Source organism: Canis lupus, chromosome 9, assembly GCF_048164855.1.
Source record: "Canis lupus baileyi chromosome 9, mCanLup2.hap1, whole genome shotgun sequence".
Taxonomy (NCBI): domain Eukaryota; kingdom Metazoa; phylum Chordata; class Mammalia; order Carnivora; family Canidae; genus Canis; species Canis lupus.
The window spans coordinates 61,899,942-61,918,041 of NC_132846.1; the positions used below are offsets into that span (position 1 = coordinate 61,899,942).

General features: G+C 46.9%; 1 protein-coding gene across 13 annotated transcripts in view; it reads right to left on the reverse strand.

Moving 5' to 3' along the window:
• FOXN3 (forkhead box N3) overlaps window positions 1–18,100 on the reverse strand; it is a 393,365-nt gene that overhangs the window by 112,936 nt on the left and 262,329 nt on the right. For 8 of the 13 annotated variants that reach the window (XM_072839644.1, XM_072839643.1, XM_072839637.1 and 5 more), the window contains 2 exons: window positions 14,233–14,385; window positions 3,320–3,384 (listed from right to left, as the gene is read on the reverse strand). In XM_072839644.1, coding sequence (XP_072695745.1) covers window positions 3,320–3,384; window positions 14,233–14,385 — 218 coding nt within the window. The remainder of the gene's footprint in view (window positions 1–3,319; window positions 3,385–14,232; window positions 14,386–18,100) is intronic. The other 5 variants (XM_072839648.1, XM_072839646.1, XM_072839645.1 and 2 more) reach the window with 1 other exon arrangement.

Below are 18,100 nucleotides of genomic sequence, written 5' to 3' on the forward strand. Positions count from 1 at the left end.
ACACAGCCATGAGGAGGGGACAGTTGGAGACACCTGTCAGCTGGCCACTCCTTCAGGGCCCCGAATAAGCCACGCTCATCTATTTGGACCTGTCCTGGGTCCCCTTTAAACAAAGGGTTTGTCCCTTTTTGGCGCGCAGCTAGGTTTCCATTGTACAAGAACCAAAGTACTCTCTGGTCCCCGAAACTGCTAACATCCTAAAATTGTCTCGAGCAGCTTAAATGGCATTTAAAATAAATACTGTGAATTGATGAAATGACCAATTATGTTAAGTACCCAGGCCTGTGTAATCTAAACCAAATCTTACCCTATTATCCTCAAAACTGCTAGATGATTCAGCACGCCCTCTCGCCAGTGACTCTGCAAGAACCAAATACAGAGGCCACACTCAAGGAGAACCTCAAGTGCTTCCTTCCAGTTAATTCTTGCAATTGGTTTTATGCTGGGGGAAAAAGAAAAAAATCGCTACCATGTTTCCACTCCATAGCTAATAAACACAACAACCACTAGACAACACCCATGGGTTCCCATGTGTAACCATCATGTCCTATTGTTTCATGGATTTCAGAGTCTGACTTCCTCCATCCCCTCTCTGGACATCACAGTGCTCTGAGGCATATCTTGCCGAGAACGTGGGATGTCGTCGCTGCAAAGTGACCTCGAATCATTCCCTGTCCACACCTACCAGGTGGCATCCCCATTGCCATGCCCTCCCCTGCCTACAGACTCCCGTTACCCATTTGTGCCATGCCTTTGGTTGTTTCCACATGCCCACAAGCTACCTTCCAAGGTCTTGTTCAAGTGCCAGCGCTCCCAGGAACAGACAGGTCCCTTCTCTCCCACCCTCCTGACAAACATCGGCCTCCCTCCTCCAAACAACGGGACACATGTGCTCCTCTGCCAAGCCTCCGTGCATGTGGGCTCAACTGCCAGGGCCACTGCACAAAGCAGGTTTTCCCCGAGGACCCCCTTGTAGACCAGCTCGGCCGGTTCTGCTTGTAAGGGGGGCCCACAATTGCTGGGCTTTGCCAGCAGGTCTCTGGGCCTCTAGGTCACCTTTTATCCTGGTTCTAGGAACTGGGTTCTTTAGGGCACCTGCTTGCCTTCAGTTCCGATCTCTGTGGTTGGGACCTACCCACAGAGTTCTTTCCTAGCCTAACTACCTGGGAGAGATGCCCTCCTGCTGGGCACAGGGGAAAAGGAGGACCATTTGCACATTTTGAAAATGTAAAGTATAAAAAGATGACAAAGTGAGTATAAATCAGGCATGTTTTCTTCTACTCGAGTCTGACCTAAACTGTCTACTGGTATGACTGGGCGGCTCCCTTCTTTATATATCCATATTTTTATTATAAAACTTTTGCTCATGGGCATTAGCAATTTCTTGGTGGAACCAGTACCACCACCGAAGGAACACACAAATATTAATTAGGGGTAACAGGCACATGGGTTTGAAAAATCTTAGTACCATAAAAGTGTCTTGAGAACTCTAACTGCAGATACAGCACATGTACAGCAAGGAAATACTGCAGGGAAAAAAATGAACAAAGCCTTGCCCACGCTCTCACATTCTGACCAAGAGTCTTCGGATTTTCACATGTACAAAAAAATTAATTTAATTAAAATAAAAAAAATAGGAGGGCTGCACTGAAGTGAATGTGGATTAAATAAGCATCTGAAATCTGTAATAATGTGATTCGCAACGCCCAGAATAATTAGAATTTTAAACCCTATCAGGAAAGGAAAAAAGGTCCACACCCATGAGATAGAATCTCAGAGTGAAATCACTCAATTTCAGAACCTTATTGATGTTTTCTTCATGCTTTTGCCCGGAGAAACAACCAGAAACTAATATCCTAAGAGCAAACCTTACTTAATGTGAAACTTAATGAATAAAAATCCTGTAAGAAAATGTGCTCGCTAAATAAAATCTCTCCTCTGAAAATAATCCAAACATGAATGATATCATTGTTACAGATCTAGAGGAAAAATAAATATGCACATAACTTTGAAATTCACTTGAAAAAACTCCCAAAGGCTCATCATAATTGGTCTCCATTTACGCTATCTGAAGGGAGAACAGATTTTTTTAAATTATGTATTAATCTTTGAGAGTAGAGGGAGTTTCCTTTCTCCCTTAAATATTTAGGATATCTATAATGGTCATTAAAATGAGAATTGGTCAGACCTGCCTGCCTAAATTGCACCTGGACCAAGCAAAAAGGCAAGGAAATCCTTCGGTTCCCGATTTCACGGGCTATTAAAAAGACAGTATGTAATCGCATGGCCTATAAAACAACAAAAATGTGATGCCACCTCTTTGAGCCGCTCAGGAAACCTGAAGATAAATGTCCCTTCGCTCAGCCACATTTATATTCATTCTTTCACATACCTGGCCGGCCCTCGGCATGTGCTTCTCAGGAAAAGAGGCTTACCAGCTCTAAGCCAACCTAAATGCACGGACCACTCCACACTATACGCCCAGTCCAGTTCTAAAGCTCTTGGTGCACCCAGACCCACCTGCTGCAGGCCAGTTGTGCCACTCTGACACCTAGCCGACAGATGGATGGGGACAGGGAGCTGAAGCCCACCAATTCCAGCTTATCTGCATAGCAGATCTTCTAATCCAGAAGTTATCTAGAAGGCACCTCATGACTACTTTTAACCATTTACTCCTCTTTCACATTATTCAGTCATTTCAAAAGAAACTTAATAGCTAAAATAGAGATGAAAGGCTGTTGGAAATCCTTGAGCATGTTGGATAGGACAGCAAAGCAGCAAAGGGTGGGCTGGACAATAGGAAGGCTGTCCCCCTTGCAAAGGCCACTCATGGGGAACAGTAGAGGGGTGACTGAAGTCCCAGTCTGGGGAACAAACCACAGCCAATCCTCCAGGCACATGCAGACAGCTAGGGGACAGCAAGGAATAAGTGGACCACCACAATAACCAAAGTGCCAGAGCACCCCAAACAGATCACGGTGTTTGTTTTCACCAGCTTTCCAGCTCGGCTGATGCTACTGTCATATCCTAACTGCTACATCATTCTAGTTCCACCAAAGCCAGCCTAACACGTCTGAGATACGATCAGTGGTGGCAAATCGAAGAACCAGTCCCAGTTTCAGATTCACGGTTCAAGGCAACCAGGAGGCGTGAGTAGGAAGAAATAAAGAGAACTGGACAAACGGCCCCAACCCACAACAGCCACACTTCTCCAGACAGTGCCCACTGCTAAAGAGGACAGAGCTGTCCTGCGTGCTATCCAGCACAAGGGCACAGGGCCAGGGGGTGGGGTGGGGGTGGGGGGCTCCTAGAGACCTACCTTGCAGAAGGGCTCCATTTCTCTTGAAGAAGGTACTGCCCGGCCAGATGGGTGGACCTGATGTGCTGAAACAGAAGAGACATCAGTGTCAGCACAGCTCGTCTACGCTCACTCCCTGCACTTAGCACAGCCAGCTCTCCAAACATGCCACTCAGAAGGCCTCCACACGCCTTCCCAATCACACATTATCTATGCCCTCCGAAAACACGTCTTTAAAAACCACAAGGCTCGTTTTAAGGGGAATGGGCTTCGTGTTTTACAGCACAGACCCTACCTGTGTGGGTATCCTGCTTCCTGTCCTGACCCTTTACCTTCTTGGGCACTGAAGTCATTTGCAGGTAAACGAAATGGCCAAGTCACATAGTTCACCATCACAACCTAGAACTCACGAGTGGCTGCTAACTTATTCCCAGTTTTATGAATTTACTACGTGGCACACCTGCCTGTGATAAACACAAACTTGCCTTTTCTGGGCCTTTTTCCCTCAGCATATGCAGAAAAGGCTTTGATTGACTCCTTCCCTCCCCCATCCTCTTGTTTTGTATCCTGTTTTAAAGGTTTTTGCTTAAAACGTTGCACTCCATATTCTATAAAAAACATTTAGTAGATGTGCTACTGCCCATTGTCTGGTAGTAAGAGAGGCATGAAAGTACGATCAGTACACACAAAGACACTTTACTACACATACAGAGGAGCATTTTCACTGTTTCAAGATGCCAGGTGAGAAACTTTATAACCAAGCCAGTCTCAGAAAAATGTCCTTGGAGTGGGAAGTGGGTTCTAGTAAATCAAGGATTGGTTTAGGTTAATGTTAGAAAGCACTTAGTCAAAAATGTTACTATATCCAACCCAAGAGGCAGTATAGATTACCTTTACGAAGACAGCCCATGGCAAGTGATACTGGCTAAGGTGCTGTCAATCACAATAGAAAAATTTAAAGTTGGTCTGATAACAGAGTTGTAAATTTGGTGGGCAGGCGCACACAGAACAGGCTATCTGAACCCTTTGCCAGTCAACCAGGGCCTCTGCTAGGACAGGACAGCAATTGATAGCGTTAACAAGGAGACACGCCAGTGACAGGTTCTGCTGACCAAAGTTCCATTACTAGACAGGTACAGATGGCACAACAGGTATGGGGACGTGGTACATGATTGGTGAGGTGCAGACGGGGAGAGAGAAAAGAGTGATCGCATGTAAAAATACTGTTAAATGTCAAAATAATGCCAAATGTGCTAGAAAACACACTATGAGCCCTGACATAAGTGAACCTTTTTGTTTTATTTTGCTTGGGATTGCCTATACTCAAAGTAAGCAAGAAGAACGCATCAAGGCTATAGCTTTTCCTGCAGTCCTCTCAGCTCTGTAGTTGTGGCCTCCAAGTGGCCAGGTTGCACAGGGCACCAGATCTGGCTGGGGTTTCAGGGCCACGGGATGTCGGCAAGCGGATTTTCTCTTCCATCTGATTCCTGTCCTATTCCATGGAGGCTTTTAAGGCTCAAAGATGCATGAAAAATAATGTGCATTAAAATGCTCCAGATGATCTTTTAACAACTTCCTGCCAACTCCCTGGGATTTTACCATCTTATTTTTATAGAAAGCAGGAAACAGCAAGCTGGCTGTTGCCAATCCTGCATCACCTGATTTCTAAAGATATTTAAAAACTGAGGACTTCATTATAGAGGAGTTGGTGCTTTGAGAGAATTCAATAATTGAGTCTTACTGCAGGAGCCTGAATATCCAGCTTACTTCCATCCAAATCTCCTCTTTATCCCGACCTTGATTTGGCTGAACGCTGAGCAGACGCCAGGCATGGAGTAAATGTAGGGAACTGAGGTCAGGTAAATCCAGTGGTTTAAGATAAGGAAAATTCTCTGCATGATAGAAATCTACTCGGCAATTTCTACAACATCCTTTTAATGTACCTAAGTCACTGATCACTATTCTGGTCCTTCTGTCGCAGTGCCCACATAATGGATACTTCCAGTCGTGGAGAGAGGTTTGGGCTGGCCCACCCACTTGCTCTTACCCGGGCCCACTGTCAGTGATGAATTCACCTACGGTCTCTTATGAGCTCAAGTTAAGCTGTTCCCTATCAGGCTAATTGCAAAGCTTTGGAGGTCATTGGCCAGATAGTCTGCAGGCTTCTCTTGGATGGTCCCTCGAAATGGCTATTTCTAATTGTTAGGGGACTCAAGGATTCATTAAGTACCTATTGAGAACCATCCCTGGGGTTGAGAGGGACACAGGGGAAATACTAAAAGCCATATTTTATGGCCTCTAGGAATTCACCTAGCACCAACCTCCTGTGACTGTGTTTAAAGAGACATAAATGAATACAGAAAGGCCAGTGGATACAGCTCAAGTGGTTGCAAGTTGGGGAGGCAGCAACATGATTTCCCTGCCCTCCATCTGGTCATATTCCCAGCTTGTTGGCCTTTAAGGCTCAAAGTTGGGTTTTTAAAAACTATATGAAATTACCAAAATAGTGTTTATAAACCATAGGAATTTAGAGAAGAAGCTAATTGAAGTCTTCATAGGAGTTGCTGGAGCCACCTTGGAAACCATTCGTTCATGTGGCAAATGAAGAGGGCAGTGTGGGTGTAGGCGGCTCTCTACACTCCATCACTTAAGTGTTGGTTGACTTGTAGGTGGTCACCGCCATGAGAACTGGCCAACAGGGCCCCCTTAAACCCAGCAGAGTGGGTTTTAATCACCTCACCCATGTGCTCACACACAGGGTAGGATGCCGAGATAGCAAATTACCATTTACAAAGTACAACAATCAACATTTTTCCAATGGGATCCTCCATGCAGTGAGTGGGCAGGGCAGAAGGAGGATCTGAAGAGATGGAGGGCCCAAGAGGTGAAGGGACTTGTCCAAGCATCACAAGCCTGGTAAATGATCAGTCCAAGACCAGGCAGGGGCTTCCAGCGCCAGCCCACTGTGCCAAAATGTACACATCAGTGGGCCCAACCGCATCTCATCTTCCAGTCTGTTGGCACTGAACTCTTGTCTATCCTTCTCCATGGAAGGAAGCTGCGGATGGTATTTCACAAAGAATCTCAAGGTAAATGGCTAAAATCATCAACACAGGAAACAACAGGTGTTGGCAAGGATGCAGGAAAAGGGCAACCCTCTTACACTGTTGGTGTGAATGCAAACTGGTACAGCCATTCTGGAGAACAGCATAGAGGTTCCTCAAAAAGTTAAAAATAAAACTATGATCCAGCAATTGCACTACTAGGTATTTATCCAAAGGATACAAAAATATGGATTAGAAGGGATACATGCACCCTGATGTTTATAGCAGCATCATCAACAATAGCCCAGTTATGGAAAGAGCTCAAATGTCCATCAACTGATGAATGGATAAAGAAGATGTGGGGTGTACACACACACACACACACACACACACACACACACACCGGAATATATCTCAGCTATAAAAAAGAATGAAATCTTGCCATTTGCAATGATGCAGACAGGGCTAGAGTGTATTATGCTAAGAGAAATAAATCAGTCAGAAAAAGATAAGGATCATAGGAGTTCATTCATATGTGGAATTTAAGAAATAAAACAGATGAGTATGGGTGGGAAGAGGGGGGGCAAACTGTAAAACAGACTCTTAACTAGAGAGAACATACTGAGGGTCACTGGAGGAGAGATGGGTGGGGGGATGGGGTCAATGGGTGACAGGCATCAAGTAGGGCACCTGGGATAAGCACTGGGTGTTCAATGCAACTGATGAATCACTAAATTCTACACCTGAAATTAATATTATACTCCATAACAACTAACTAGAATTTAAATAAAAATGTGAAGCAAGCAAACAAGAAGAATCTCAAGGCAAAAATCCCAGGCTAGAAAAAGCAATCAGGCTTATCACATGTGAAAGACAGACACATGGGCTCATAATTAGCAGAAACAGCACAATTCAGGCGTCACAAATGTTTCATCTCAACGCTTTAACAAAATTCCGTGACCTTCAGCACTAGATGGCAGACCCACTCAGGACAAAGGAAGCTGACCAACAGGGTAAGAGGGCTCTGTCTGCCAGAAAACCAGTTTGCAAACTGGCATTTGAGCCCACAGCTCTGGGCTGATCATTGGAACTAGAGCTAAGCCAGCAAAAATCTCAAGGGAGGAATGATACCATCTCGAACAGCATACCCAGCATTTGCAGATCTCAGCCCCCAGTCGCTTCCTGGGCTGGACTCTCGAAGCTGCATTACTTGGAACTCCCAAGGGGACACCCATTGAGCCAACAGGTCATACAGCCCGAAGGTGGCTCTTGGCATAAAGATGCATCCTGTCATGGTTTTTCCCCTTCACTCATGAGCTTTCATCATTGTGAGAACCAGACAGACTGTGACCAAGACCCTGGGAGCTTCTGCCAAGATCCATACACAGGCCTGGACCTTCTGTGAGTCTAATGAAAAGCAGAATAAGAAATGTACTTTTTTTTCTAAGTACTTAAAAAAAAAAAAAAAAAGGTACTTTTCTCTAAGAACTCAGGTCTGGAATGTGAACCGGGGTATCTAAAAGAGAGTACAGGATGCTACAACATGAGTGCACCTTGAGGACATTATACTAAGTGAAATAAGCCGGAGACAAAGGGACAAATACTGTGCTAGACTCTAGTGGTCAAAATTCACAAAAACAGAAAGGAGAATGGAGGTTGCCAGGGGCGGAGGGGAGGGGTAAGAGTTGTTTAATGGGTACTCAGGTTTTCTAAGATAGAGTTCCAGAGACTGGTTACACATCAATGCAAGTGTACATACACCCCCCAAAAAAATACTTAAGATGGTTAATATTTAATGCTAAATATATTTTTACCACAATTACATTTTTTAAAATGTAAAACGAGAGACAGAGGGGAAGAGAGTGCATGAGTGAAGGAACATGTGCAAGAAAGACTCTAAGAAATAAATCAAAGTCTAAAGAGTTTTGGTCAGTGAAGGACCAACCTATGTGCTGTGTCTCTGAAGGGACAATTAGCATCTCTTCTAGAATGGTCCACAACACACTTAAGAAAGCAGAAAGCCTGAACTAAGGAAAAGGAAAAGAAAAAGGATATAGTGAGAACCAGTCTATCCAAATCTAGTATTTACAGAGGCCAGGGCTTGACAGATACTTTGTAGGCAACTGAACAGCCTCCTGTCATAGTCTTAGCCCCGGAAACAGAGGGTGAAGGCAATGCTTGGACATCTACCACCAGACTGTGTTCACCCCAAAATAAAACACTCAAAGCACTTGTGATAGCAGGGGAATCCCTCCCCCCAAATATCTGAAATTCTATTGTTTTAAGTCTGTGTATTCATCACCAGGAAATAACAGAAAAACAAATGTGACCGACACCACACACTGACACAACCCCCCTGGGGGAAGGAGGCCAGTCACTGAGGTTTGGCATGAAGGCATCAGAGCAGGCTGGACTGAGAGAGGCAAGTAAGAAGGTATAAAGTTTTGCAAAATATCACTCCTAATTTGAGAAGCACCCTGAAAGAGCTCAAAGTTCAGCATCCTTGGTTGGGGCCATTCTTGATACTTTTATGACCTTCCAAATAAAACAGGGCATGACGACATTTCAAGGGCATCTCCAGTGGCCCCCTGGTCCCAACTGAGATGTGGCAGGGACAGCACAAGATGTGGACACTGGAGTTTGTGCAAAACACCGCCTGAGTGGCTTTTCACTTGGCCACGTGTCAACGGCATGCCCACTAAGTGGGGACAATGACAGCAGCCGGAGCTCGGGGGATGAGACATGAAAACGCACATCAAAGGGACACGGGCAAACTGTGAGAACCCCCTGGTGATCCTGATGACTAGGACCCTGTGCCTGGTGCCAGCACTTCCCCTACACCCTGTGCCATCCCCCAGTTTGGCTCTCTATTCCTGTGATGGGCACGGCAGCCCCGCCTTCATCTTCCTCTTTTCTTCCCAGATGCTTGGAAGTCATCTCATCGTGAATGTTCCAGTCCCGGGCAGCCACGAACAGTTTATAAAAATCAACAGGCTGCAAGAAGCAGCTTCACAGAGGCCACCTCCTTTAAAGAAAGCTAAGAACAAAAAAGAGAGAACCCTGGGCGCCTGGGTGGCTGTCAGTTAAGTGTCTGACTCTCAGTTTCGGCTCAGTCATGATCTCAGGGTCATGAGATCGAGCCCCGAGTTGGGCTCCCCGCTCAGCAAGGAGCCTGCCTGGGATTCGTTTCTTCTCCCTCTCCCTCTGCCCCTCCCCTTGCTCATAGGCCTGTGTGCATGCTCTCTCTTTCTCAAATAAATAAAATCTTTAAAAAATAATAAAATAAAATAAAGAGATAACTCTGACTAGAATCCTGCAGAGATCCAAACTGGCGAGCACAGCTGCCCATAGTGACCTTCCAAGGTCTGGTGGAAACAGACCAGGACAGGTGGATTCTCGAGAAGGCATTACTAAAACGTATAGACGAAAATGATCCGGGACCACAAGAGCCAGAACTGAGAGCCAGGCAAGATCACCCTGAGGGCAAAACACAGACCGTGGTAAGAAATGCAGTTACTTTGTTACCTCAGCCAAGTAAGAAAAACTATAGAGACTGCAAATGGATCGCCCTATAAAGAGCTCTTGGGGGCCCATCACGGCCAAGACCCCGGATGTGTTGGGGGCTGAAAGGCCTGTGAGAACCAGACAGAGGCGGGTGGCTGTTGTGGGGCACGAGCTCCTGTGTTATTTTAAATGAATCAGTGTTTCAAAAACGGTCCCCCAAGCACACCCTGGAGTTTAGGCTTCCCTCCTTGGGCATGTCCGTGAACTTCTGTTGACCCGTGTGGCAGGGTTTCTTAATAACCTCGGCACTACTGACCGTTGGGGCCAGAGAATTCTTTGTCACGGGGGCTTGCCCTGGGCCTCGGAGGGTGTCCGGCAGCCTCCCCAGCCTCTACCCGCGGGGTCCCGCGGCAACCCCTCCCCTGCGTCACAACTACAGATGTCTCCAGACACCGCCCGCACCCACTGGCCCGGCTGCCCGACTAGGCCGGCCCCAACCATCAACCACTTGCCAAATCCCAAACCTTTCCCTCCACGTCTCCATCCGGCAACATCACCTCCTCTTTTCCCAAACCAAGGCCATTCGGCAGAAGCTCGTTCGCCCTCCGTTACCTCCACCTGCGCCTGTACCTGCTTCCTCTCAGAGTGGCCTCTGGGGCCTATGCTCCCTCCACTGCCCCCCGCACTCCTCCGAGTCTCCCCCGGCCCCTCCCTCCAGAGGGCTCAGCACTTCTCTCATCTCGTCCATTTCCAAACCCCGACGAGCAGCTCCCAGAGCCCCACCACGCACGAGCAGGGCCCCCGAGCCGGCCTGGCCTCCACCCCGTCGCCTGGCTGCCTCCGGGGACTGGCCGCAGGCCCCTCGCGTGGACGTCAGCAGGGGCCTCCCCGTCCCCCGGCCGTTCAGGGCAGAGGGCCCTTGCGCCTGCGGCCTCCTGCCCTCCTCCAGGAACTCGCCAGAGGCTTGCCTTTACGCTCCGGCTGACATAAATTCCCTGACTTCCGACGTGACCCCTTAGAATCCTTTCCAATTTTAATCTCAGAACACCCACCCTCCTAGCCCGGTTCTCGTCGTCCTCCCCTCCTTTCCACGCACCCTGCCAGCTCTCCGCCCAGCCTCGGCCCCGCAACGATGCGCGTTCCGAGAATGTCAGCCCTCGCTCTTCCCACCTCCTACTCCTTTCCTGGAAGAGTTTATGGAACCACGGGAAACCCGGCTTTTCCAATTCTGTATCTCCAGCTGACCTTGGCAGTCGCCTCTGGAATGTACCTCTGGCTGCGCCCTGACATGATCCTCAGCTCCCGCCCCACCGATCCTGTCAACGAAGGGTCAGGCTTCCCGCCTCTGCCTCCCCTGGCGATGGTCCCCACGGGCATTTCCTCACTGCCCCGGGTCTCTCATGGTCTCTGAGTCCCCTAGGGCTGCCACAACAAACTACCATAGTTGAGTGGCAGTTGAGTTGAGAAATTTCTTGTCTCACAGTCCTGGAGGCTGTAAGTCCAAGGTCAACGTTGGATCCATCTAAGGGCTATACGTGAGAATCAGTTCCATGGCTCTTCCGGAGTTTCTGGATTTGATGGCAATCTTTGGTTTTCCTTGGCGTTTGCATGCAACACCCTGTCTCTACCTTCATGTTTACACGGCCTGGTGTGTACTTGTCTGTGTCCAAATCTCCCCTTTTCATACTGGCTTAGGAGCCCACCCTAGGGCAGTGTGATCTAACTGTAACTAGTTACACCTACAATGACCTTATTTCCACATCAGGTCATAGTCTAAGGTACTAGGTGTTAGGACATCGACATAGGTATCTGGGGGGGGGAGGGGACACTCAAACCCTAACAGTGTCCACGGCGGTCTCTCTTCTCACATGGTGCACTCACTCTCCACAACACCTAGACACCTTTGTCTTTTCCTTCCTTAAATCTCTGCCACCTACTGCAGTGCTTGGAACTTGGCTACCACCTATCAAGTATTTGTTGAGGGAATAGAAGTTTACAATGTAACTCAGCATTCCTCACAAAAACAAAGCAGGGGAAAAAAAAATCACTCATCCTTCAGTGATCACCTGTAAAATTCTCAAGTTCAAAATTTGGGAGTGTCCAACACCTGCCTCTCCCACACTCCTGTCTGCGGTCACCCAGTGCTGCCCAGACTTTCTTTCTAAGGATCAACAGCGTCAACCTATATGCGGGTATTCTTACCGGTGCCTTAACAAATCTCCCCTGACCTCAGGGCTCCCTGCCTAAGACCCTTAGTAGCCTTCTTCAAGCACAGCCCAGCATGGGCATCTCCATTTGCTGTGCCCTTGCTTTGCAAACTGCTCCTCAGGAAACCCCCAGGAGCTGCCCCTGGTGCTGCCTCTGGTGGGGCTGGGGGTGGGTGTCTTGGTGTGGTCCTGAGCCAGTGTCAACAAAGCAGTGATTCTTTCTTGTGCCTTATGTATTGAGTTCCTACATAATTTCTCATTTGAAGAGTTTGGTGATTACAAAAATGTGGGGAAAACCAATAGTTTGTAGGGCAGAGTCAAAGCCAACAGGTTCCCTGCCCTCGGAAGTCTTGATAGTCTTCCCCAGAGTGTTCTCCTTGTTACCCAGGATGCAACCCTGACAGGGTCTCTGGAGCACATGTGGACCCCATAGTGCTGTTCCCCTCTGCCTGAAATGCCCCGGTTCCTGTGTTCTCTCTGCCTGTTGAGGTGCCATCTGTCCAGCATTTCACAACTCAAATCCCAGGTCCCAAGGAGAACGGATGCTCCCGGCCACTCCTAACCCTGGGACCTCTCCCCTCCGCTGAACTGGTTTAGTAATTACGACCTTGGGAACTGATCCTACTCTGCAATGTTGTCTGATCTGATGACTTCTTACACCTTTAATTCACTTTCCATAGGTCTGTGTCTTGACTTCCAAAGAGCAGAAATGCCATGTGGGCAGAGACCAAAGGTGACTTCCCTCCTAGAACGTGGCCAAGGTTGCTGCACACACAAGATGGGCGTCCTTACTCTACTAAGTGATTTTATAAAACAGCAGAAACGCTACCTCAGAATTACTTCAAACACTAAGGATTAAAAAAAAAAAATCTCTGAAACAGAATTAAGTCTCTTAGCAAGGAACTAGCCTGTATAGTAACATTCCTTCTCTGTCATCATTTCAGATAAAAAACTTAAAAATCTTTAAAAATGGAAACGAAATGATAAATCTCATCACTGATGGTTAAGTAATAGGTTAGGCAATTTAGATTACTCTTTTCTGTGATTTCTTGATTACTTAGGAATATATAAATAACTAGATAAGTACATGTATATTTCTGATAATATGGAATGCACGTTTGGGTCCACTGAAGAAATGCTGCTTGAAACCCCAGCTATGATTTTAGATGCATCCAGCTCATGATACATTTTATGAACAGATGCAAAGGTGTTTATCATTATCTCCGTGCCACACAGTTTCTAATTTTACATATGAAAACCAAGGCATCATTCAGCATAAAGTACATTATTTGCATGATATATTTGCATTTGTAAAACACCCACATTTACTTTTACTGCTTAATGGGCCTGGTTAAAATGGGCCACTCTATATAAATGGAGCACACTGGTTCCCAACTCAATGGTGCTGATAAGAAAACGACTCCTTTTAGATGCAAATGAACTTACTAATCACAATTAAAATGGTGGAGTTGAGGGAAGCTGAGCAGCTGTTCTAAGAGCTACAAGTCTAGGGCCAGTTTGGTTCTAGCTTAATCTTCAGAGCTGCCTGGGACTCCCCAGAGGACATCTGCCTGGAATGGGGTAGGGGGAGGGATTCACCAATGGGATAAACTTTCTAAAGGTGGATGGGAGAGAGCCACAGCCTGACTGCAGGTGTGGCCCATCCAGCCAGGTTAACCCAAACCTATCTGTAGGGCCAGATTTCACTCAGTTTGGTTCAAAGGACAAAGCTGAGCAGAAAGGAGGAGGCATTTGTAAAACTCACAGAGGAAAAGCAAGCCACATCCAGGAAGAGTCAAATAACTGGAAACATGCCCTTAAAATGGTGCAGTCACTATGGAAAACAGTAGGGTGGTTCCTCAAAAAAAATTACACATAGAATTAACCATATGATCCAGTAGTTCCTCTTCTCGATACACACAAAAAGAACCGAAAGAACTCAAAGACATACTTGTACACCCTTGTTTATAGTGGCACTATTCACAACAGGCAAAAAGTGGAAGCAACCCAAGTGTCCATCAATGGATGAATAGACAAAGACTACGGTATACACACGCAATGGTCCTGAGCCTCAGAAGAAGGAAATTCTGGCACAGGCTATCACATGGCCGAGCCGTGAGGCCTTAACCTGTGAGATACACCAATCACAAAAAGACCAACAGAGTCTGCTGCCGCTTACGTGAGGTGCCCAGGGCAGTCAAAATCATGAGACAGGAAGCAGAATGGTGGTTGCCAGGGGTTGTGGAGAGGATTGCGCGAGTGCTGCTTCATAGGTACAGAGTTCCAGTTTCGGAGAAGATGAAAAAGTTCTGGAGATGGATGATGCCAATGGCTGCAGCACAACAAGTGAATGTACTTAATGGTATCAAACTGTACACTTAAAAATGATTAAGATAATGAGTTTCTATTACATGTATTTTACTACAACTTCAAAATAAATAATAGATTAGATAATCAAATAGGCAGACATTCCCTAGTGACTGGCCAGACACCGGTGGGGCAGGTGGTGCTGCTCTGTTTCCTCTGTCCTGAGGGTCTGGAAAGGGGAGCAGGTATGCCCATCTTTTCTTGCTTATCTGCTCATTGAATAAACGCGCTTGGGCAGCCCGGGTGGCTCAGCGGTTTAGCGCCGCCTTCAGCCCAGGGTGTGATCCTGGAGACCCGGGATCGAGTCCCACGTCGGGCTCTCTGCATGGAGCCTGCTTCTCCTTCTGCCTGTGTCTCTGCCTCTCTCTCTTTCTGTGTCTCTCATGAATAAATAAATAAAAATATTTTTTTAAAAAAATCTTTAAACACACTTTTACATGTGCTATGGGGACATGGCAGTAAAGAAACCATACTGCTCTCTGAGAGGCAGGGACATGAATGGGTAAATAGACAAAGGATTTGGGGTGGCACAGAGAATGACACACAGGTCTGGACACATAGCAGTGAGACCACTGCCCTTGGGTCCCTTCACTATTATGCCAGGAATCCATGAATAAAACTAGACACAACCCCTTCTTGTTGGACAGAAACCACCAACAATCTTCTCTCTTCCATGAAGACCAATCTGACATGAGTTTTACTTGCTTCTTTGCAATCTGATTAGCATTGGCCTCGACACATGGACTTCAGCACCAACTGTCTTGCTAGTTCCCTAGCTGCCTTCCCTGGGACACTGCAGATTCCCCCAAAGGTGTCATCCACTGAGCTGGATGCTCAGCATGCGGCCTGTACTAAGTGCTCCCTAAACACTGACCACCATCAGAGCCCTAGGAGCAGTCGCTTCAGAGACTCTTGGGTGCATTCCTGGAGAGTTGAAACCTGGAGGAGTTCCCATGGAATTTCCCTGTCTCAGCATCGCTGCCCCAGGAATAGGGACATGAAGCCCCCTCAGGGAATAGTTTGTCTGCTGATGGCAGTTCTCTGCGATGGAGCAGCTGCTGATGGCACAGGGACAGCTCCTGGCTTTCCTCTCTGGCTGTGCAGGCTCCGCAACTGACTGACCACATCCAGATCTTTCCTCCCTGGGCAGCAGTTCTGCGGACACCTTGACAGAGTACCAGGAACTCCGCTGAATATGTGGAACCAGTTGGGGACTGTAGACAGAACTGGTATAGCTGGAGACAGGTGACAGTAGGGAAACCTTTATCTAAAAATCTAAGAATGGACTCCCTTCAGAAGAAATGCCTCTTAAGTGAAAATATTATTTTGTCGTGAACTCAATGACAAGCATCACTTACATCCTTGGGTCCTGTCCCCTAACCCAGAAGCAGGAAGGGCGGCACGTGGGTACCTTCTGTCCCAGGATGGCAGGCTCATTCTGAGGCCATGACACACAACCACACGCTGCCCAACACAGGTAATGTGAAGAACAACCTTACCTCTCATTATTCCACTGAACTATTACAACCTTCAGAGAAAAACCTCACGAATAAATATTAAAGTCACTATGATCTCTTCATCCTTTAGGCCTGTGGAGATCAAGAGATGTAGGCCCAAGGCTGCGCCCAAATTTTTGATGCAGTCTGATTCCCGCTCCTTCCTACAATGCTGAACACCAGTCACAGACAGGAAAATGACCTATTTTTGGGAAAATTGTGATTTACCTTGATTACTCATTTCCTCCCCATGAGAGCCAGTCCCATCCCACGCCCCACCACAAAGATGAGAGATACGAATGCTGATTGCGGAAGGCCAAGGGCTGGGCACCTCTGCCTGAATGTTACAGCAAGGGTCCCACATCCAGGCACCCAATTAAACACTGAAGTTGCATGTAACAGCGCAGAAGTTTATGAAACATTTTCCCTACAGTCCATTGGATCTATTTGCGGTGGACTTTGAAGCAACAAAAAAAAGCAAATCTCCATTCCCAAAAAAGTCATCTCTTCTGTCTGCCAAGGCAGCAATATTATGATGGGCATTAGTACCTGAACTGTGCCTTTGTCCCGATACTTCCAACTGAGCATAGAGAGCTGGCTGCCTCATCAAAGATGTTCCCTCCATTCCTTCCTCACATGGGCTCCGAGGCCACCTCCCCACCCACCTGTACCAAGTCACTGCTTACTTGTAACTTTCTCCTATTCTCAAACATGGGGTTCTCACGTGTGCCCCAAGCCTTGCTCAGGGAAGCCAACTACATGGTTGGAAACCCAACTGCACCAGTGCTCTTTCCACATCATGGGGCGAGGGCCTACGCGATGGACTCGTATAACTCCTGGAAAATGGAATGCCCATTTGATTCTTCTAGAAGACTTACAGAAACACTCATTCTTTCCCTCAAAGGAAAATGAAGCAAAGAATGTTGCTAAGCTTCCTTCACCGTATATTAAATTCAAAGAGAAAAAGAGAAGACAGTTTCAAAAAAATAATGGTACATCTTGGCCATGGTTACAGATAAGGGAGACTGTGCTTTACAAAACTTGGTGGTATGTGGTGACTTCCGAACATTCCTTCCCGCACAAACATTATGTGTAGCTTTGTGTGAGGTTTTTCTTTTTTTTTCCTTTTTTTTTTTTTTTTTTTGCTGTTGTTTTGCTTTGTTTTGTTCTGCACTTCCCTCTTCTTTGAATTGCCATGGCATATAAAAGTTACCACGTAATTGAAGCCTTAAGCATATTCAGGAAAACCTTAACTTCCTGAAACCTTTGGGGGAACTCAACTCCTACATACAGATGCCTGGTGCTTGGTCATTACAGTCACCTTTGAGTGTCCACTGACCACACAAAGCACACACTTCATGCCTCGGGGCGCACACCCTCTCCCCTCAACTCCCCTGTAGAGAGCCCAGCTCTCAATCAGGCCCTAAAAGGCCTTCCCAGCACACTTATTCTGTGCCTTTTACTTGCTCCTCCTCTTCAAAAGCAACGCCCAACAGAGTTACTTGGCATCTGGTTTTGGACTGCGGCCCCCACCCTCGCCTCTCCCAGGTGACAATTTCTGTTGAGGGCACACTTATGACGTGAACTGCTACCACTTCGTATCTGCAGGTGCACAAGCTTTCCCTGGTAGTGGTGGCAATTTAACTTTTGTATAATCCAGCCCATCATGTTTTCAAAACCCTCCCAGGCTCCCTGTAGCCTGGTGTCACTTCCAAGTACCTTAGCTGTATGTGACTGGCTCAACTTGCTCATCTGCTGCCATCCTTTGTCTTTTTTTTTTTTCTTCTGTCTGTTGTTGCTCTGGCAACACCCAGTTGTGCAAGGGCACCCCCGGCACCCCAGAAAGCTCACTTCTGTCTCTGCTCCACTCAGCTGCCCCTGCTTGAAATATCCCTCCCTCTGTGATCCTCTCTGCAAACTCTTTGGCTCTTTTTTTTTTTTTTTTTTTTTTTAATTCTGCTCCTTGTCTTATTTCCGCCTCTCCCTTTGCCCAATAAGAAACCAGCCACTCCCATGCTGTTCCCTTTATGTGTATCACACTGTCATCTATTTGTTTATACGGCTCGACTATGAAGTCTCTGGAGAACAGCGACTGTTCTATTGGTCTGAGGTTCTCTGAGGCTGACGGCGTGGAGTAGGTATTCAATAAACATCTGCTGCAAAGGCTAGCCTTAAAAAGTATAC